General features: G+C 35.7%; 1 protein-coding gene across 6 annotated transcripts in view; it reads left to right on the plus strand.

The window, feature by feature from the left end:
• Nucleotides 1-24,103, plus strand: part of LOC143186146 (protein muscleblind) — a 507,931-nt gene that overhangs the window by 448,476 nt on the left and 35,352 nt on the right. For 3 of the 6 annotated variants that reach the window (XR_013003012.1, XM_076389615.1, XM_076389610.1), the window contains exons 4-6: nt 9,641-9,811; nt 10,802-10,882; nt 12,878-13,063. Coding sequence is in view for 4 of the 6 variants with exons in the window: in XM_076389615.1 (XP_076245730.1) it covers nt 9,641-9,811; nt 10,802-10,882; nt 12,878-13,063 (438 nt within the window). In the remaining 2 variants the exon portion in view is untranslated. The remainder of the gene's footprint in view (nt 1-9,640; nt 9,812-10,801; nt 10,883-12,877; nt 13,064-24,103) is intronic. The other 3 variants (XM_076389607.1, XM_076389608.1, XR_013003013.1) reach the window with 2 other exon arrangements.

A 24,103-nucleotide genomic window follows, 5' to 3' on the forward strand; every position in this document is an offset into this window, starting at 1 on the left:
TAATATGAATTGAGTAAGTGTGGCAGGGGGCATTAAGATCCCATATTTTGCCTGAGCAACTTGATGTTTATTAAGGGTGCTGCAATGGAATCTACCCCCAGCAGCCACTACTACTAAGCATCTGAGCAAGGACAAATTACTTCTAATACAAAAAGAAATCATCGAGGTGAGTCCAGAGGACTTTACTTGATTTCTTGACTGTGAGGAATTTTATTTTAAGCTGGATTTTAAGGAAAGGATCATACACAAATCCTCCCTTCGGGATCTAAGCCCAATTCCTACCTAATGTAAAGGAATGCTTTAGTTTCTTAAACAGGAAGAAAATAGGACATGAGTGAGATTAATCCCCTAATAGACAGTTGTTACAGCCTAAATGAATATCAATTAATATGTGTTACCAGTCGTTACGTTTCCTTTAATATCTCATATTAAAACAGAATTCGTATGGGATGAAATTTCACTCATGATACCTAGCCTTTAAGGATTAATCGTAGGTAACTGATATTTCATGAACAATTTTTTATAACTTTAAATCATGTTATTTTTCATATTAAGTTTAAAAAAATAGCGTGATTGTTAAATGTGCAAGCTAAAGGTGAGATCAGCTTTTCTTAAGTAATAACCTATAAATTCCTGATATTCGCATTATATCAAGTAATTAATTAAAATATAAACAATAGAAGTGTAATAATAATTAATTAAATTATAAATTGCACATATAAGATACATAAATTTTATTTTTCAAATTATAGCGAGTACAAATGCTAGATACACAAATTGAAGTAATAATTTATTTATATTACAGTATTTTGTAATTAAATACCACCTATATAGGTATTATTTTCCTCCGAACAACTGACAAAATATTGACAATAATATGCCGTTATTGACTTTATTTTGTACATTATTTTGTAAATTCATCCATTAGTATACTAACGAAGAATTTGGAATGATTTAATGTTAGCATTGAATACCTCCATCAACTCTGCTACAATTTCACTTCAAATGAAACTTCGCAAATTTTCGATTTTCCATTTTAATTATTTATTAGTATAAGTGCATCATATTTTGTTCTTTGACATTGCACTAAAACATCATTATTTGTATTTATTTAATGTGCTGATAATGAAACTAAATAGTACACTATAACTAGGAAAATTTACAGTGAAACTAAAAATTAAAATCTAGATGCAAATATATTTGTATAAATGTCTTGAATAATTTCAAGATATATATTCACATACATTCTAATGTAAATAAAAATCGTTACTCGTGATTTTTCATTTTGCAAACACTTTTTTAAGTCTTAACTATATCTACTCTATCAACTGTAATAGCAACAGAATGATAGGATCCTGTTTAAGATAAATTTTCTGGAAATCAATGTAAATTAAGGGGATGAAATTAACCACCGTACTAATAGCTTTCTATTCTCAAGCACGACTCTGCGGCTTAAAAGCTTAATTTAACATAAAATTTGCTCAGGCTCGCAGCTGATGTTGGTCGAAAATTCCTGAAACGTTCCTGAAACTTCAGCGTTCGGCGGTATTTGTTTTCGCTAAGAGTTAATTTCTCCTAACATTGGGGGAATTCAAATTTTACAATTTCACGCAGCGTGAAGCCGACAGTTTTTGATCCTTCCAACTTTCAATTTGGATTTATCTACGCCAAAATAAACGAGTTGCTCGAGGAGCAGAAGAAAAACGCACGGTATTATGGCTCAGTTTAATTTTTCAAAGGGAAGAAAAATGCTTGAAACGTCGAAGGAAATCTGCGGCATTAGTCCCCGTGGCTACGTTAAACGCCGACACTATTTCACCTTGTCTCTCTAAATTACCATAGTGGAATTGCGAAACGGGGGAGAGAAAATTATCGACAGAGAAAAGATATGCTGCCTCCAATCGCTTATCGAGGGCAGCAAATTCTTCGAGAAGAAAATTTTGTGCCTTGAATTTCCATCTATCTGTCTTACTTACGTTAGCTACGCCTGGTCATCCAGACGATAATAAATGTCGGATGCGTTTTTATTCAAATGTATTTCTAAATGATTGGAAAATTATTTCTTGATTATTCGTGAAAGTCAAACTCTCTCTGAATACACGATTTACGATAAAGGTCTATATATTAGAAATAAATTTCTGCGATTTAGAGTCTTAAGAAGTTCCTCTGTTTTCTATTTTGGAGAGACCGTTGACAAAGAAGTTAAATAATAATACATTTAATTAAGTCATGTAAATATAATACTACCTTGTGAAATCAGCCCTGTTTTAAACATTTATTTTTGAAAATATCTTCCATATAGATTCACAATTAACGTTAAAAATGACTGAAGTTAGTAGGTAATCTTAAATATTTAAAAATTTTTCACTTAAATCAGTTGCCAAGTATTGTAATCTCGAGAACATTTGCACCTAATATATGTAAAATCTAGTTATCAGTTTAAATATTATTACAAATTTATTCTGTTAATTTTATACACTAATGGCAAATATTGCGCATGACTTTTATGTACTAAACATCTAACAAAAATTTTCTGAAAAGACAAATTTAGTTATCACTTGAGATATATAGTACATTTAAAAAAAGAAACGAGATTAACCTACGTCGAGCAACATGAATTGTATGTACGTATAGAAAATTAATTGTATATAACCGAAAAAGTATCGAAGAGAGGCTTTCTGGTCCGCAATATCTCTTTCTCGAGAGTAAAGTAATATGATCAACGACGGGAGCTGCTTGCCTTGAAGGAAATATCGAGATGGCGGCACGGAATGCAGTCAGCGGATATTGGCGCGATGATAGGCCAGATTGAGAGGAACTTTGTTATCTGGATTACTTAGGGGAGTAGAAAAACATGGCGTTGTTCTCCGATCGACGTTAGACATGTACATGAAAGTATGTGCGAGCACGTGGACTAACTTGTGGTCGTTGGAAATTTAAAGATAAACGAGGAAACTTCTCCATTCTACCCTTCTCGCACGACTATCTGCCAATCTTATCTAATATATCGACTAATATGAGTTTCTTCCTCTTTCAGTTCATCAATTGAAAGACTACAGTATCTATATCTGAAATATGGAATCGCCACTAGTAAATAGTAATCAAGTAATGAATAGTATCTGCAAGATTAGATAACTCTTTATCTCTTTTCGTTGTTCTTTAAGAAATATCGCGAAGATAGGATTCTATAGAGCAAATAAATAACTTATAACTTAATAGAAGATGAGGTTACCTTTACTGGAATAACTTCTATCTTACAGTGTAACTAGCAAGCGAACGAGTTTATATGATTTTACGAGGACTGTCCGAATCCGAGGAACAAAATAATCAAAGCAATCTAGCCCGAGCGTGATGCGTTTCCTGGCCGAGTTTGTCACGTTTTGGTTCCAGAATCACGTCCAAAACTATCAACAAACCTCTCGTTGAACTACCCACACTCTTCATCTCTCTTATTTCCTCTGGCCAGCCTTTGCGACCTTTCTCGAGCTTCCCACAAACGCAGAGTTTTAGCTAAGACGAGCCTGGGCAGGTTAATTCGAAAAGTGCCAGCACACTAGGCTCGTTTCTCCATGTGTACTGTCTCGGTCGTCTTGGAAAACCTCTCTGATGCTGGAAGAAAGCCAAGCTAAATGACATCAGGGGTCCCGTTTCATTACGTCGAAGACGTGAAAGGCCAGCTGAGTCAGTGGCTGCCCTTGGCGTAAAGGGAATTTCGTTTTTTTCTCTCCGTACCTTCTTCTCTTTGGAGATATTTATCGGAACCGTAGAATGCCCTTTTGTTTTGGATACCATGTGATCAGTGACAAACTGAAATTTGTCGACCTTCCTTTGCCAACCTTGTTTTTCTGTAGTATTTTTGATAAATTCCAACGTCCAAAGAGTATTGAATCCATGATGACACAAATATGAAGGAAATAGGGTAATCAGATAGGATAATATTTTGTTCGAAAGGGTTCTTTTTTAACAATTTCTACTGTCTGAAAGGTAAGCAACAAGTCTTAAGCTGATCGTGAAATAAAATAAAAAAGTCAGGATTTGTAAGTTTGTCGTTTTCACTTACACTATTGCAAATTATTTAAGCACAATCGTGCCCAGAAGTACCTATAATTTGATTTTAATCTCATTTGTTTCGACATAAACTTCCCTGACATATGCAGGTCATCATTTTAGTGAAAGGATTAATAAATTATTACCTAAGCCAAAGTTTTAAGAATCACAAACTGTTGACTTATTGATGCTGTTTCTTTAACAAACCTCAATTTCAGTATTTTATTGGAAGAAGAATAAGTAGTTAAATTCGAAACTAAATTATTTTTTTATAAGATTACAACGTGGTACATTTTTGGATTTCTAAGTACGAGACGATTTGAATTTTAGAACTCATAGAAAATTTTCATTTAAACTTCACCGATTTTGAACTTTATGTCTGTCTTAGACAGTATTTAAAATTTATTATTACTATTGTTAATCAATGAATATTTGTTGATCCTCGTATACTATCAAAAATAGGTATAATATTTAGATCGTCTTTAGAATAAGATATCTATAAGAAAATTTAATTTTAATTATTGTTGTCAAATTCTAATGCACTATAAACAACTCGTTTTAAATACATTAAAATTAAAATGTACAATCTATTACGGTTGCAAGTAGGTAATAGAATTTGCTCGCTAGACAATTAATTTTAAAAACTTTGTTATATTTAAAAGGCCTTCCTATTGAGGCTGTTTCACTCCAGCTATGATATAATGAAAAATAACAACGAGAAATTGATTTTTTCCCATGAGCAATGATACTTTATTTTTAAATTCTTTATTTATTGATGTTTTATACAATTTTAATGTTTGTAACATGATTATTTTTCTAAAATTTCTACCCTTTCTTTAACATAATCTTATTTCCACCAAGAAGATGTGAAGTTATTCAGGATCTTTTAATTGCTCCTCAAGTTTCGTAAGTTCCTCTCCTTTTAATCGAAAATAAGGAATTTCACAGTAAAACGTAAATAGCCAAATTAATTATTAACTTCCATTATATAATTCGTTTTTTAGATAAAAAGACGGAGCTATAGATAATGCTTAACTTCCTCAAAGTAATTCAATTTTTCGTCGTCGCAAAAGTTTCACGGAACTAGTTGGCCAAATGGTCTACAATGTCTGTGGAATCGACCACAATGCCTATAGAATATGGGAGATGAATGAGGATCCTTTGTCTCTTCCTGGTACGTCAATATAATTTGCTCGACTTCCTGCTTGGCAAAATTGTTCTTCATGGTGAATGAAACGAACGAATCGTTTTATATCAACTCTATACCGATAGGCGAAGAGAGAACGAGGATAAAACAATGCATAGTACCCTTTTAGTTTGATCGATTATAATAGTCTAGAAGGAAACTGTATACCTTTTGCCCGCAGTTCACTGCTCCACTTTGAAGGCGCGCAAAAAAAGTCGTTAAGAAGAGTTGACAAGTGATTAACTAGAAAAATTCAAGGATATTCTCTTAGATGTTCCCCCGGTTCTTTATGCAATATTAAATATCGACAATAGAAAATTCGAAGAATTGAAAACACGTAGCCTTCTCGTGAACTCTTCATCTCTTCCCAAGAAGTGTATTAGAAAACGAGAAGAAGTTAGCTATTACCTTCGAAATTAAAATCTGCCTTTTCCCCATCTACCGCCTATAAATTCATACATAAAAGCTATTACCATCAATTCCTTCACAAACTGTAAAAACACAAACATCTCGTTCCAAAACCCATTGAAGATTAACAGGCAAAACCTTGGCTTGAAATGATTCAAAAACGCAATTTCCCCCACGTTTATCTGAATGAAAGAGTATCCCACCAGTCGATTCTATACTACCCTTAAGACCAGACCATATCCTCAGCAACGATTATTCGCGGCGAAATGAACTCTCCGTGGGTCGGTTTAGCAATATCCAGCTTCGACGCACGCTGAATCTCGAGGAATATCAACGAACATCGCGAACGATCGCGGAATGAAATCTTGGTCGCGACGGAATTTTGAGTGGTATCATATTCCAGGCAGCCGTGTCTTCGTTACGTGCGCGCAATATGCAAAAGCGTTTCCCCGTGTCTTCGAGTCTCATTTCGGCGCCGGCGAACACGGATAACGACGCGCGGAATTATTAACGACTCACCTCTTGCAAGGCGGACGCGACACTTTACAACTAAATTAGAGAACAAGTCGCCCGGGTTTCTCATTATCCTGACAAATTTCCTCTCTCGTCCTGGGTGTGAAGCCCGGCACCACGCTGTACATATTAATGGTGTAAAAGTTAATTCCGATGCCCGGGCGATCCTTTATGTGGATCACGAACTCTATTAGATCGCGTCTATATAGAGTCACGCATCGACTGTATTAGTTCTGGGAGTCCTTGGTGTGTCCGTATCAGACGCTCCTTGCGAAATTCTTAACTACGTTTACTCTGCCAGCGGCCAGGAGTTATCGCGTTCAAAACACGAATTATCTAGCCCCTGCGATGTTCCGTCTCTGTCTACGTCAACGGCGACATTCTGACACTTGGGAACGTGCTTCACGGTCTCTTGAAAAATAATTAGACCCTGAGAATTCTGATTCTGAGTTTTTCTCTCGAGATTCGGATTGAATACTGGGCTGAAGTGAAATATAAGAGCAGACTTTGTTTTATTGTGTATGATTTTTAATAATGAGCAACAATTGCCTTGTATAATGGTATTCAACCATTTCAGAGCGAGTAACTTCAGTGTTTGTTTTATTTCAGAATTAATACTTTTGCTGAATATAGCAATGCATATGTACTCTGCATCTTATTAAAAAATATTTCCTTCATTCCAGCATCTCGTTTTTGAGTTATTCTACAGTAATCGTTTCTTATCTCCAACTATTACGCATTTTAAAAACAGCTCATTCTTTTTCTAGGATTGAGGGTATTGTATACTACAACGTATGCCGGGTACATAATTGCACAGCATTCTACTATACAATTTCTCTACTTTTTTCCTCTATTAAATTCACCTACGTTTCTCTTGTCATCATCATATATTGATAAGTAATTCGCGTCGTCATTTATTAGAAAAGAATATTAATACGATCGCATTCGAAGAGGTACGAACTTCCCCGACGACATAACGAGTATACTGTTGAATAAAACTCGTGGAAATTGAACTGAGTTTTTCCTACTCCACGCGTCCTACTTTAACTTAAAAAAATCTCCAACCTCGGTCGCGTTACACTCGTATTTTCCATGCGTATACATCAGCTAGGCTATTATTCCCCTTTTATTTGTTCACATAGCCCCACGCTTATCCAGAACACGATTATATCCCGTAAACGCGACTAACATGACGATAGCTCGCAAGCGAATCTCTTTAATATAGACGAGACGCGCGTCTATAACGGTCGTGTACACAAATTTCAACCGGAAATCTCGTCTCTGGAGCAATTAGCCGAGCTTACGTTGGAGGGGTAACGAGCGTAGCGAGGACAGTGACGTAAATAGACGGAGTTGAAGAGAAAGAGGGAGAGGGATGAGGGTGCAATTGTGCTCTCTCAGTAGGTCGAAAGTTTCTTCTCCGGGCGGGGTACACATTATTCCTCAGAACTCTCGAATGTGCTTAATTAGGCGATATTTGAGAAGGTCTCCTACCGAGGTCGGCTTTACGCTCGCAAGCTGCTATTAGAAGTCACGGGTACCCATAAGAAAGCCTAACGCTCGCTACCTTCACCCTTCACGTCCTTGACGTCTTACCTGAACTAATATTGTTGAGGGTCTAATTAGTAACACCCTGACAGCGACTGACCCTTCTCTATCCTCCTAACCCTTCTCTATCCTTCTCGCAACCTCGTATGCTTTCTCGACTCTCTGAGGCTTCCTTTTAGTTTCTGGTACACTGGCCTTACTTTCCGAGCGGTTCCTCTCGCTCCTTTGTACCCCACCTGTTCTTACGCTATTCCTTCCGTTCACTCTCTCGCAACTCACGTGGACTAGCTTGTACCCTCTTCTAGTTTGCTTCTCGAAAGTCCTCAAATTTGGGCTACGTCTTGCCTCAGCAGCCACGATAGTTATGCAATTACCAGACAGTGCTTGTACCTTGGCTGCGTTGTTATGAACCACGTGGATGTTCCTAGATTAATGCCGATTTTCATGGAACATTTACTTCATTAAGTGTAATTGTTATAATGTTTATGAAATCTATATAAACGCTACATCACTGTTGCGTAGTTTTTAGCTTGGGCACAACTGTGTCGGCCTGGTGACTCAACTGATACATTCGTTACGTCTGGATTATTGTGTAGTCGTAACTTTCGTCATTAAAACGTGTGTTTGGGTTATCGTAAAAGCCAGCAATAATTAGCTACTGAATATTACTTTCGACTATAATAAAAGATATCATATCAAGAATCAAGAATTATTACAATATTTTAACACTTCCGAAAATTGGAATACCTAGCTTAATTATCAAAAATACAAAAATAATTTTTAATAAAGCAAGAGGTATATTAAACATACTTCTTTACATGTTAGGAAAGATAAAATTGTACTGTTTTAATGAAAAGAAAGTAGAATTGAATATTTTTAATAACTACTCAGTAGATATTACTAGTAAATAAGTTAAAAGTAAAATAAAATAAAAAAAAACAGGATGCTTAATTCACTATGTCTTTTGTATGCATTCCTCAACTTTTGTTCGAAGATGGCTGCGACTGTGAGTGCGCTAAGCGCCCTCTAGTCATGTTAAAGCTCGCTGTAACGCTCGAGTTATGAGAGGCCAGGAGCCCTTCTGATATTAGCTGCATTATAAACCTCTTGTACGTGAGCAAGTTTCACTTGCGGAGAAATTGTAGATAGGTTGCGCGCGTGTACCTAAGACGTTACTCCCCGATTATATTGCGACGCGTGCAATAGCGTCGTTGTGTACACGTGTACATATGAACGTTTCACGGAAATATTGTTACTGGGGAATGGTCTTGTAATTAAAGCTTGTTTTAGCTACTCGAGTTCAATGTCATTAGCGCAATGAAAATTTGCATTCTTGATTGTTTCTTGTGTTTTCGTTAATACGTTATCTAAAACTATTTTACTTGAGATTAATTTCAGTAACTTTAGTTAATGCTGATTCATCGAGAAAGAAACACGTGAATACAAGATTCTTCAGTTTTGGTACAAAGTTTCATTACTTAAACGAACTCAAACAAATTTTTTAATTCTTAAATTAAAATTTAAATTAAAATTCTTTAATTAAAATTTTTTAATTCTTAAATTAAAATTTAAATTAAAAAATTAAAAAATCTCTTTACTTAAAAAAGACTATAAAATTTCTTTGAAACAATTCTTTTATCAATACGTCCGTTAATAGTTTAAAAAGAAGGTCACAAATCTATAATTTTAGATAACTTTTACAATAGAAATAAGAATATGTATGTATTTGAGAAAAAGATAAATTAACTGTATCGTGAAGAAGTTGAAATATCGTCTTATTGTCTAAGTTGAAAATATTGTCTTACGTTGCGCTACTAGTGGGACTTCCTGTGAAAAGGTTAATATAAATGTAGAGTTATTAGTATAGTTACTGTTAAAAAGCTCAATGCTTTAATATTTGGAATTGATTACAATAGACCATTTGTACTTCTGTTATAGGGACGATGTAATCGAGACAAACCACCCTGCAAGTATTTCCATCCGCCGCAGCATCTGAAGGACCAGCTTCTGATAAACGGCCGCAATCACTTAGCTATGAAGAATGCGCTGATGCAGCAGATGGGCCTCACCCCTGCCCAGCCCTTAGTGCCTGGCCAGGTACCAACAGTGGTATGTCGGAACTTTAAATCCAACATAATCGTTGCACCAACGTCTGCTGTTCACACATCCACACAATTTTCTTTTATCACAATCGAGGGATCTTGATTTTTGTCTATGTTAGTCGACGACTATCACTAGATTTTACCCTGTCTTAAGTAGGCAACGCTGCGTAAACGAATGATGATGTAATAAATATTTTCCTACAGGAACTTAAGCCTTTAAATTTCTATTATTCAAAACATAGAGTTAATTAGAGTAAATATTCTACTGGAATACAAATTTTAAATCCTTCCCTAAAAGAGACTTGGGTCAATTTGATTTAATAGGTTCTAGTCCTCCATCGTCATTGTTTATCAGTGTGCCTCGTTTGCGGGCATTGCACTGAGAGATAAAAACCTCAGAGAGTAAAACTTAGCACGCAGCATGTTTTTGGTCAATGTCACCCCTTCCCTTTGATTTATCCAATATTTCTTGATAGACAGTCAATATTACAAGACCAAGTTGCAAAATAGAAGAATCTGTAGTCACATTAGCTCTTTTAGATCGATACAGTATATCCAATTGCAAATTAAAGGTACATCATCATTTTGTTGATTGGTCAATACTGATATACTATTTTATCCATCAAATAATCACCTTGCCTAATTACAATATTTGACAGATCAACAAAATCTGATATCCTTTGGCAAAAACAAGTAGCTCTATGTTTCTTTTTCTGTCTTTCTATCTCTCTCTTTCTCTCTCTCGCATGCTCGCACGGGGGTGCGTGCACATTTAAAGAACAAATAAGAATTTCGATGTCAGAGGATCATTATACGCTCACCTGCCTTTTATTCATGACATATTATATTATATATATATTCATAGTCGTTGCTAAGTGACATTGAACCCTATAACTACTATGTATGACTGCCTGTCTGTCCCCTATGTTTGCCGCTGTGGCTCTCGTGGTTGTGGTTGATTGTTGGTGTGTTCTCCAATCACGTCATTGGTGAACAGGAGGCACCGGCACCTCCGGCACCACACCATCACCTTCAACAGCAAATCCAGCAGCAACTTCTCGCTACCCACGCCTTTATGGTAACTCCTGGTTTTGGTTGGCTTCCACTAATTTTTTAATTTTTTAAACGACAACGATGGTCTATGCAATAAAATCTATGTTTTTAATTGTACTGTTAAGTTTTTACAAAGGAGTGACTACGCCAGAAAGTTGTTTAAACAGCAAATGAAAATTTTATTTTCCTAAGGTTTCATTCTAGGATATTTATAAGTTCTTGTTCTAAAGATTTTATTACCCACTTTCAGTAATATTTATTTCATAATCCATCGCTGCCTAGCGCGTTAGTTTGCTTGTAAGATTAGATAAGCGTCTGTATGAAGCTTTGACTTGTTTCGAAAGAGTGCCGCATTGTAAATTGATAAAATTTGACTTGCATGCCTCACGAATTGAGATGTTCCGTTTATTGTACTTCAAGATTAAAGATTTATACACATTTTAAAATTTTTTCTAAACAGAACGAGAAAGCATGAAACTTTTTGCGGCCAAATAGAATCGCAGGTCTTTTTCCCTCTTGAAGACATAGATGAAAATTTTATTGTTCCATGCATCCAGTTTAACTGTAATTATATTTCCTCATGCTGGTTGCAATGATATGTCTTTTTACAAAGATTCGAGAGTGAAGGAAGCCATCGGAAGCGAGGCACATTAGCTTTACCGAAAGAAAATGGTTAGAAATAATCATTTTGCCGTGAAGAGTTGCTTTCTTTCCTGTGTTAGTGGATATTATTGCGTCGTTTAAGTAGTTTTTTGACAGCTAACGTGCTTCGCAACTGAAAGCTTCTATACGTCGGCGAAAGATCGAAGGATTGTAGCCGAGATCCTTAAGAAAAAAGAAAGGGCAGGTGCTCAGCTGATTCGGCTGCGCTTAAAATTACCTGCCTTCGCTTCTGAGAACCCCGTTCTCTTTAAAACCAGACGCTTTTCACAGAAATGCGTGCGCTTGTCGTTTAAAATGGGATTCAGAAAGGAAGAAGGAACGGTTAAGACTTCGCGATGGAACACGTCTCCTTTCTTTTGTGGATTTCTAATCGTTACTCCTATCGCTGACTTAAAAACCGCTTTGGGAGATTCATCATGAATATAAGCTTTTATCGTGCGAAAATCTGACAGAAAATTGAGTAAAATGTTCGATTACTTGAGGCAGGCCGTTTCATTGATAGAACTTCATCCTACCGAATATCTATTTGTCTTAGAAAAGAATGGAATCTTGAGTCTTAGTTGTAAGATTTGCATTAACTTCTTTCTTTATGCAAGCATAATTAAAAATATTTTAGACGCTCGTATAATGAGACCATAATTTTGAAGGACAATGGATTTCGGAGTTTTATCTTACCTAAAAATAGCTTTAAACTTATTATAGTGTATGGCAAAGTATTTTTGACTAGATGATAATACTTTCAATAACATCAACAGGCACTTAAATTGTACCTTTAAATGCAAGAAGAGCATGTAAAGAAACACATATGTCTGTAAATACTATCCAATTAAACATTTCACATACTGAAATTACTTTGAAAGTTTTTAGGATATCAAAAAATTAAAATTTTCTTCCATAATTTCATTATGGCAAATATGTTCTCATTCTTACATCCAACAATACAACTGTATTTAACAAGACAATTTTTATTTTGCATTATTTCTTTATTTAAAATTTTGTTATTTTGACCGGGAGCATATAATTGTCGTAAGCAAACTGAATAACGCGAAATACTTCTAAATTAATTATTTCAAACAAATCCATTGCCGTCCCAGGAAACATCTAACTCGGGTTTCTGCCTCAAGCATAGTTTCTAACTTCCCTCCAAAAAATTGCAGAAATGGAATAAATATTCGCGAAGTCTCCATACGTTCCGATTAAACGCTGCAGATCTGAGAAAGCTAACAGAGGGTGGGAGTATTAGCTTCAGGGTGGCAAGCGTGACGAAAGAAGGGGGCACAATTCGCATTGAGCAAAGGTTGGGATTGGTCTGATCTAATCCATGTTACCTGGATACTTTCCGGGTGTGTTTTCGCAGGCGACGAGTCCGTACCTGACCGCTATACCACAGGTTAGCAACACGTACAGCCCATATTTCACGCCCAGCCCCATCATGCCCGCGATAATGGGTCCAGCCGATCCAACTGGCGTTGGGAGCCCGCTCGGCGTGGTGCCCCAGACGGTGGCGATGCCGCAGAAGATGCCACGTACCGATCGCCTCGAGGTATGTCTACCACCAAACTACATTCAACAACAACAACAACAACAACAGCAACAACAACAACAACAGCATGGGGCCCAACACGGCGCAGCCGGGGCCTCAAGGTGCCCGATGGCCGCGCCCAATACCGTGTACCAAGTGCCGGCCGGTCCCCCCAATCAGGTGTCGCCCGTTTCCACGATGCAATCTGTCAATCATCCCCCATCCCCGACCACCATCACCACCACCCCGTTCTGCACCCCGCTGCATAATCCTCACGCCAACCATCACCCGATCCACAATCTGATCTATGTCCACGCGTACTACTAAACCGTCGATCGTCGCGGAGGTTCCTCTCTTCTTTCCTGTTCCTTTTTTTCTACTTTGCGTTTCCTCTTCGGCAAGTCATTTCGTTTCGAGGCGGGCAAGGTCTTGCCTTTGTCGTGTCACGTTCCTCGGTTGACGCGGGATTCTCTTTGGTTTCTGTCGTGGAATAGAGGTCCGGAGATACATGTTCGAGTAGCTTTAATCGTGCGATCGCGTGAATGGGTCGCGTGGACCGAGCGGAATATTTTAGATAGCGTTGAGTATTTTCAGGTTTCTCGAGGAAATATTGATTCCAGTGGTGAACGAGAATGTTAATGACGAGTAATGGTACGACGAGCAATTTTGATGGAGAATAGAGGATAGGACCTAGGCTGGAAGTCATAGATCGCTCTCGTCGGTTTTCCCCATGTTGTGCCGGGGACATAAAACGCAAAAGTTTAAGTAAGCTGACAGTTCTGTATACAGGATGGAGAAGATTCCTCGTATAAAAATAAATTGAAGGTTAAGATGAATCTTTTTTCATGTTTGATAATTTATTTTGAAAGTCTATTAACTGTTTTGAGTAATTTCGTGATGCATAGATAATACTCATATGATTTTTATTTAATTTTGTCTCTGACATCACTGAAAAATTAAATGAGTTTGTAGTATTTGTGAAAGAGCTATAATACTGATGTCTTATAGCTCATAATAAATGAACAATAGTAAACAAATGAAGACCAAGTAAAATATTTGAGGCTGTGATATTCTCCTCTAATGGGGTACGAACGATAGATTTGTTTGAATCTACTTTATTGATGCGTGTAAGCATACTGAGTGACGCGAAATGCTGAAAAGAAGTTATAGACACATGGTCTTTCAATGACGGTCTCTAACGTGAGAAACCATGTACATGATGGTCGCATAAAGTCATACGTACTTCCGCCATATTGACCTGTGATACCTTAAGAAACAAAGCCTCAGATAGAAAAATGTGTTTTCTACTTTTAATAGATTTTTATACAAGGAATCATTTTTGCCTAGTTATATTATTAATTCGTGCCCATCCTGTATATTTCAACAAATTCAGTCGCGATAATGAGATGTTTAATTTGAAATATTTGACTATGTCGTCGTCCATGGCGGTTGGATCGCAATTTCGATGCCGACCCAATATCAACCAGATCTGTATTTTTCGGTTTTCTGCTAATCTAAAGGGCATCAAATCTGATATTTAACGAGGACGATATTAAACGAGAATGATACAAGCGAAACTTCTCCCTGCTGATGATGATTTCACGAGTCAGTTGTAATTGAACATCATGAAGCGAGTTGAAGATCGTTAATGATGAAACAAAGTAGATGAAGAGAAAGGTTCGCTGATGAGTTTAAGTATAACTCCAGTGACTAAAAGTGTGGCTACAATTTATATATGTATAAATTATTATAAATATATGTATAATTTATACATATACTCTTATGGTATATTTACTTATGGTTATCGTAACAGTATGGCGTAAATGTCAACGTAAAAGAAGCATTAAAAAAAATTACACTATATAGCGAATAGAGTTGTACATTTTTAAGAGTGATTTGAGCAACTATAATGGCAACGACGATATCGTGATGGTGATTAATGATTATTTATTTCTAAAGATATAAAGTACATCATGAGGTAAAATGAAAGGTGAAAAATACATGAATTTGAAAGTGTGCAATGATTTTTACTACATGTTTTCGACTTTTAGGGAATGCAAAATCGTTTATTGTTTCTTGTAAATTACTTTTTCGAATATTTTTTCAAATGTAGCATAGAAGATTTTATAAGATAGAAGTATTTTCAGTTGTACGAGTAAAGATGAAGGTCCTAAAGACTTTTGAAATATTAAGACACAAATTTCATATGTTTTCGTGTGCCTACATTTCAGAAATTATTTTCTTCTCGTTAGCAACAATTTGTCGCGAATTAATTTTATTATGTCTATCTTTTACAACAATAATAATAAGTTAATCAATTTCGAAATCGCGCTTACGTACCCACATGAAGTAAAGCTGTACTTCCAGAAGAGTATCGAGGAGAGATGATTTTCTAACCCGAAGACAAGCGATCATGCATTTAATTAAGAGCTGCAGCTCCCCAAGTTTTTGTCCATAAGACGACAAGGAACGTGCGAGAGAACGTTTTAGAAACGAACAATAATGTTTCTTACCGCGCCAGCTAATTGTATCGCTGCTCGCTGAATTTCGCCAGAACTTCCAGTCTGTCTCACGTTCAAGGCCCCCGCAAGTTTTATAATGTTCCGAGTTTACAGATTTTCTTCGAGCCTGTACTGCTTCTTTCGCCCGGCGGCTTTCGCGAAATTAACAAGTTTTGCGCGGCTCTTCCACCGAGAAGACGATTAAAATAGGGCCGGCAGAAAGGAAACGGGTATCGACGCGAAACTCTGAATCGTTTTGCGAAATGGAACCCACCTTTTCGAGTAACAAGAAATGGCTCTTCGTGGAAGGCAACTTTAATACGTTTTCCATGTATTTGAACTTAATATATGAACACAGAAATAGAAACTTTAAACTATCGCGATTTTCTTTATTTTAATGATGAAGTAATTTATATTAAGTGACTACATCAACCAATCACCCTAGGCACTGAAATACTCAACATGTAGAGTGTTTCAGTAATTTCGATTCAAGGAAGATATTTAAAATATGCATATGCTAAAAATAATCTTTGTTCATTTTATATTAATATTATCCGTTTGTCAGAAGAGTAATGTAACTAAGATAAATAAATTTGTCAGAAAATCGGTTAAACGATCTTTGGACTGGAAAATTGTTAATTATTTAACCATTTAGCAATGCAAACATTTTCTTATTTCGCAATTTAGCTAGGAATCTTTGGGTTTTGAGGATCTCTAAGAAAATATTATTCTAATGCACAGCGCACTATTACACTAGTAAAAGTAATTATATTTGCATAATAAATTAAAATAATAAAGACAAGCATATATGCATAAGTTCACAAATAACACTCTTTCAGATAGTAACTACTTTTTTCTGAAAATAAATTTTGCAAATTTCTTAGAAGTGACTATATTTAGATACCTATGTCACTCTGCTGACAAACAATATTAATATCGTATGATACTATATTTTTGATGATGAAATACATATAAGAGCAGAATTATTAAGAAGTAGACGTTTTTAAGAAACTTCTAAAAGATTGAAGAGCTGTCAGTCGGAATGTAATAAACATCTCGAATTAATTTCTGTCGCGAGATAAACACGTAGGAAAATAAGTGAAAATAGAACCGTTTGTGGTCAGACGTGCTTGGAGATCATGACTCGTACTTCATTTGCATGTAAAATTTTCTAAATACATTCCTTTGAAAATTTGGAGAATAAATAATTGATTTAGATTAGCGACAATTCTTAAAGCACACTTAAATTTAAGAATAGTTAAATTTGCGGGATTGCTGATTTTTAAAAATAAAATGAAGAAAGTTTATGAACTCTGTGAGTCATATCGTGCAATAAGTAATGATTATCTGTATTGACATAGTACGTTCTAGTTTACAACATGCTGTTTTTTATTATCGTTAACAGTATTTTGTCGCAAATTTCAATGAATGTTTCTCTCCTGGTACTGAAAAATTGTTGCACACTTTCTCCACCCATGATTTTAACGTTTCAACAGAGCCGTACGTTCTTGTACGTATGCAGAATACAGTTTTAAGCGTAACACGTGTACATAGTAGATAGGTTAACAAATTAACTGATTGTGTTTCACATCATGGAGAACGAGAGCCAAGGATAAAAAGGAATCAAGGTGTATTTGAATATTTCTGAAAGTTAGTTTGGAGCATTTTCCTTTACATCAAACGTAACTAAATTCTATTTAGAAGTTCCATCGTGTTTTCGATGAACTTTCCAGCCTGGGATTAAAAAAGTTACCTTTTTCCAGAACACATACGTCGCCGTTCAATTTCGAACATCGTGTAATTATTTATACTTTTTTATATCACGTTTTGACCTTTCCTTGTACCTTCTATACGATATTCCTTGCCATATTCGACGATTTCGTATGTCCTTCGTCTCCCTCGTTAAAAGAAAAAATAAATAAATAACCAACATTAGGAGTTTACGATTTATAAGTGAAACGAGAGAAAAATCAGAAAAAAAGAGAGTACGAAGAAAAAAAAATGAGAATTATATGCGATGTAATTGTCGTTAATTAAATTATTGCAAATAGAATTCGGTAACTATATCGATTTATCCAACTAACTACGATTGGTCTTATTATTATTATATAATTATTATTATTCTTATTATTATTCTTATTATTATTATAATATTTGGTAAATATACGATAATGGTGGTAATTAGTAATCGTAACGATAAACCTGTTTGTGATGTAACAACTCCATGACTTGCACTAAGTTCGGGTCACATGAAGATTTATTGAGCAAATGAGATTCAAATAAAAGAAATATAATTGAGATTGAAAAAAAAACAAATGCACAGACTACGTTTATTGAATCATTTTTTTACCAAAAGAAGCAAGAAAAAAAAAAGATTTTGTGTGCTTTTTATGTATATTATCTTTTTTTTTTTCATAGTATTATTTTTTTGTTTCTCTTAATGTAATGTGCCTAATTGCTCTTTTTAGTTGATCGAACTTGTGCGAAGTATTGCTCGACACTGTATCACTTTATTTTTTTTTCATTTTCCTCTTCGACGAGATCGAGAACATATTTCTGTAGTGCATATTCTGCTTCGTAAGATCGAATAGTCTCTGCGTGACCTTCTCTCTTTTTTTTCATTTTCTCTTCCGCCGTAATTGCGCCAAAAAAAGCTACTCACGATCGACTAACTTGCACAGAGCTCCAAAAATGAAAGAAAAAAAAATCGTTCGACATTAACGATTCTTTCTGCGGCGAACAAAACCGTGATCACCATGTCCATCTTACTCAACTTCGATCCTTCGATATTCAATGGACATCTCTGTGCCTCCTCAATCTCCAACCAGCCCAATCTCATCCATTAACGAACAAAAAGAAAGAAAAGATCTACATACTCCTCACCTCCCCGGGACGTTACATCATTGATGGTCTTTAAATTAATTGCCTGCTGCCTGTTTCTTTCTCTCTATATATATACATATATAATGTTATTAATATTCGATATAAACGTGTTTGGATTTTGCTACTTAGATCATTAATATAATCCTTAACCTTGATTGGCCGAGAAAAAAGATATCTGTGCGGTTAAAGAAAAAAAAAAAAAGGAAAGATGACAATGGAAGAAAGAAAACTGTATAGTTTCTTGCCGTTTTCATATCAAAGCTTGACCAATCAGGGATCGAAAATATCGTAGGAAGCCAATCGATGAATCTTATTTATATCCATTTTAAATTATCAGTAGTGTCATGACCATAGTGAATGAAGCGTAGCGCTCCGTTATAATTTTCTTTTTATTTTTCTGTCTTCTCGAACTGTTTGCATCGATGTTAACGTACACTAGCGGTTACGAAACAACGATTATTTGTCATACGCGTTTACGTGAAGATTTCTTTTTTTCACAGGCCGGCACTTAAATATCATAGAGGTCCCTCTGTTCTGTTTCTTTATTATCATCCCTTACCCCTAATCTTTAGCGTATAAATATTTTATTTTGCTGTTTCGAGCCGTTCAATCGATATCTTTTTTCGCATTTTATTTCGTGGCTAATTAATGCACTCGCTCCGGGAAATTAATCTGTAGTTTGCTCTATTTGACGTTGGCTTCTTATGGAATGATATTTTATTATTTTATTTTTCAAAAAAGCAGTGATCTAATAGGAGGAAGTGGAAGATAGAAATGAAAAAACGAAAATGCTCATAATTTGAAGGCTTTGTATATGATATTGCTACTCACAGTTTAAAAGTATACAGTTGTAGTAGTGATCAAACGAAATAGATATCTATTGGTAACAAACATTAAGTACATTATTTTCAATGTATATTGGCAATTATAAAACATTTAAACAAAATACTTATTATACGTTTGTAAGGCGTTTGATAATAGGCATTAGAAATTTTAAGCCATGATTCTATATGTTAAAATCAGATAAAAATGAAGATAGATGAAATTGTATTTCAGGTTTTGTTTCCGAGTTATTAATTCTTGAGAAAACGCCTAAAATACACGTAAACTGTGTCTCACGTGGGACTTATTCTACTGACTTCGCTGTATCTGATCTGACTAGTCTATGCTAGCAGTAGAGTAACTTCCAAGTCAGACACATTTTAAGCGTATTTTAAACGTTTTTGTAACAATTAATAACTCTGAAACGAAGTCCCAAGTTTAATTTCTTCCTTCTTGATTTTCGCCCTATTTTGACATATAGAATCTCTCCTTAAAGTTTCTGACACTTGTTATTGAACATCCTGTACGTAAATAAATATACTCGCGTATCATATTGGTACTTTATTCATTAAAATTTTCTCACGAAGAATATGTCTATTACATATACTTTTATCTACTATTTTGCAACTGCAGCTATGAACTGGTTAGTTACGCTATAAGAATACGAAGCATTTGAAATTAATTCCATTTTATGTATCGCTTTCTCTATCTTCTACAAGCTGAAACAAACAAATTGTGTCAAATACCATTTATCGAATCTGACAATAAATATTCAAAAATTCTATTCCAAAGAAGCATCAGATGAATAAAATATTTTAAAAACGGAAGAACCATCCTTGAAGCGAATGTTTCAATTTGCCACTGTGTTTTTGTCTCTTCGTAACAAATTTTCCTTTCTTTCGTAGGGGTATCAATGCGTTTTAAAAATTTTCTTGGCTAGCCCAGCTGCTGGCGCCGCGAAGATTTTTCCACGCTGACACGTGCCATTTTTCATTTTACAAAGGAGGAAATCAGCAGTTTTGATCTTACTTGTCGCAAACTTTTGAATTTTTATGAAAAAGAGAAAAATACTATCTTTCGTGGCACAAATGCAGCGTGGAAAGAGGTTTGCGACACAGATGTAACTTTTCGCATAAATTGCACAAAGCTAATGCTCTTTACAGCTTTCTTAATATTCCTCGTGTTTTGTATATACATTTCTTTCTCTTTCTCTCTCTCTCTCTCTCTCTCTCTCTCTCTCTCTCTCTCTCTCTCTCTCTATCTATCTATCTCTCTATCTCTATCTGTCTGTCTCTCTCTATACATATATATATATTATATATATATCTTCAGCAGTATATACATTAATTTTTTGGCGACTACATATTTAATACTTATAAATATATAATTTTTTCAGCGCCAGATTTATATATTTACATATTCGTTGTCTTTTTTCTTTTTTCGTTGGCAAAAGAAACACACTTGTTTACTAATTCTATTAATTGTTGAACGTGGAACTGCGACTTATGTGTTTACTTATTACAGCTAGGAGGAGGTGCTTTTACATTATGTATACGATCGCATGCGAGTTTTTTGACATTTTTATATGCATCCAGCTGCAACACACAACGTAACAACGTCAAAACACAGGCCGACGAGAACGCAAAGATACACTTATACACACAAATACACACGCTCTACATGCACGCTTACTTACATGTACCTGAAGAAAGAGACACTTCCACAGAACACGTATTCGTAACGAACACGATATCGCCCACGTGAACGACATACACGCACAAATACATGCGTACATGTAACCTTGAGGAATGACCCTTTTTATATTATATTTTCCTCTTTCCGCGCCGTTCATTTACCATTTTGTGGGATGTATGTGTGCTTCAGCGACCAATTTGTACTTCACAACCTTCTTTACGTTTCTTCTCTTTCACCTCGCTGATATGTACCCTGAAACCTTTCGAAACGAACGACTCTCGAACGGGGATGCTTTCCGGAGACACTCGCGCCCACGCGAACTTCGGATCCTATCGTGCGTGCATCGCGCAATTAGCATAATTTGAGCACACACGAGCACACACAGCCGCGATATTACACGTCCTCGGTCTCCGGTTGGGGATTACGGAGAATTTTGTTTTCGATGAACGAGTAGCTTCAATGGGAGTGCAATCGGGCTTGACTTGTTTCTTCGAGCGTAGGAACAAGCGCAGGATGCGGATTAAATATTCTGTGAAAAGTTTTGTATCAGTCTTGTAGCTCCTATGAGGTCTCGCATAGAATTGAGATATTTTTCTTTTTTATTTGCTTATGACTTCTACGTAGGGCCTTCTGAACAATTCAGTAAGAAATTTGAAAGGAATTATTATTTTTTTATCAATCTTGCTTTTGTCGTTAGAAATTGGTGTAAAGACCATTTTGTCACGTGAAATTGTCGACGACGCATGTTAGGACACCAGAAGAATGCACATGTGATCCTTTGTGTTGCTGAAACATTCGTCCTTTGCTCGCTTCAGATAGCACACAGACTCTAAGGTCAACGAATCGGTAGCCACATTTCCACATTTTCAATATGTGACGCAGAAGATACTTTGATGTGCTCAGCGGTGTAAGGAAATGATCTCCGAGTGCATCAAGTGTTCGCTACTTGCTGCATCTTGCACACGTGGGAACACGGCTTAAGGAACCATTCGTCTGTTCTCTCTTTCCCTTTTTCTCTTTTTCTCCCCCTCTCCGCTTCTCTGTTTGTCACTCATCTCTTTCTCCCTCCATTTCTTTGTCTCTCTTTTTCTTTATGTGTATATACGTACAAACGTCTATGAATTATACGACTCGTGTATCGCCTGTGTACGTGTGTGTGTCTCGTTAATCGTGTCACTCCCGTGTGCGTTCCTTAACAAGCATTTCTCTCCACCATCGAAAGCTCGCGCTCCCTTGAACGGGAATGCCATCGGGGAAGAGCGTGTTTTCGAAAGTTCTGCGGGTTCGAATACGATAAGCGTCGGGGACGAACGAACGAAAGAAGAGAATTGAGCACTGCCGCGACGGTGCATGACACACTCGCTTTGCTCGGCCTATCTCTCGTTCTCCTAACAGAAGGTCTCGCTCGCCGTACGCTCGCTTGCGAGAAACTGTGTCGCGAGATTAACAAACATTTTACTGTTAATCACTGCATCGATCGCTGATTTGTATATGCACGCTTCAGCTTGAATGATACACACATGTGGCTTGTATGGTTCTTAGCTTAACGTCGAGTTCGCAATGCAAGAAAGAAAAAATATGTAGTCGGATGTTCGGACGTGTTGTATAAGAAACTGAAACTTCTTTAACTCAGAAAGAGTTGCTACGTGAATTTTTTCTTGAACTCACTTTTATTGTGAGTTTTCGATGCGACACAAATGCAGTTAATTTTTATAAGGAGGAGCATATTTGTTGGCATCTTTAAGGTTAGCAACTTCCACTTTCTTGCCATGTGTTGACATGCAATTTGTATTCTGTAGCCATAATCAAACAGCATTTTTTGTCTTCTAAGGTTTTTGGAAAATAGATACAAGTCTCAAAAATAATATAATCTAATTAATAAATTAATATAAATTAATGTGATATTCAATTTCCAACATTTCCATCGCAAAATAATTAGCACTTTTCTAGTCTATAAAGAAAGTAAATTTAAAAATTTTGGAAAGTACAGACTAGAGTATATATCCTTGATTATTTGATTTTAATAACATTTTAAATGTCTGTCTTGGGTAATAAGAACCATGATACTAGCAATAAAATATAATGTGAACAAAAGTAAACTAAAAATGTTTCGTTTAATTTTTCGTCTAATTAAAAAATATAATTAAAGTTGAGATATTATAGATCTAAAGAAATAAATAGTGAGAATATAATTCAAGAAAGGGAAAAGGAAATTCTTGATGATGCTAAAAAATTTTGCTCCTTTCTTTCTTTCTTTTCTGACTAGTTACACATCTACAATATTCTACTACTAAATTGATTTATGAAAAACAAATAAAAGTTTTAAAATATCTCCCTCTAGAAAATACTAATGAAAATCATAATTCAGCAAATTTGTTGTACTTTAGTCATTTATTAACATTTTTTTAAATTATTTAAAGCTTAAATAAGAATTTTTCTAAAATTAACAAATCAACAATTATGTCGCTATAATTGCAAACGAGCAGTAGAATAAAGCATTTCTACAACACATTTTATACTGTACAAAAATAATATCAGCATCAGATTATTTTATTTTGTTTTCATTTTGCATTTTTATTACTCCATCATTGTTACTTTGTCGCCCAACCGGTACAGCACGATCGCCATATAAATCGCTGTGAAAATACTACCGAGAGGTTCATCGAGCTATACTTTTTTCCGACATTGCATTGCGACAAACGACAAACGGCCGGAACTAGTACGTGATGCATGCGCAAGGAATCCTCTAACACATACGCGAATTAACTCCGATTGATAGAACACTGAAGGGATGCTCCATAGTGGCATCGAAACAACTCCCCCCTCTTTTTCTCTCTTTCTCTGTCTGTTTCTCTCTCTCTTTCTCTCTGTCTCTTACCCCAAAAACAGCCTTCAGATCTGTCCGTGTCCTCTGACCTTATTGGGCGGGGCGAGGGTACACCGAAACCAGCGAGCGACGCCTATTTGACAGAACTGAACACGGTATTTAGCTACGTAGAGTAGTAATTAGATGTGTTTCTCCTTTTTTCTGGGCGTTGATAAGCCCCGTTCTCTGACATTTAATTATTCCAGATGAAAATCTTTAATAATCGATACTCGAATCATCAAATATTTGATTTTAAGAATTTACATCGGACAGATGGTTTACAATGTTTCTATT

This window comes from Calliopsis andreniformis, chromosome 12 (genome assembly GCF_051401765.1).
Source record: "Calliopsis andreniformis isolate RMS-2024a chromosome 12, iyCalAndr_principal, whole genome shotgun sequence".
Taxonomy (NCBI): domain Eukaryota; kingdom Metazoa; phylum Arthropoda; class Insecta; order Hymenoptera; family Andrenidae; genus Calliopsis; species Calliopsis andreniformis.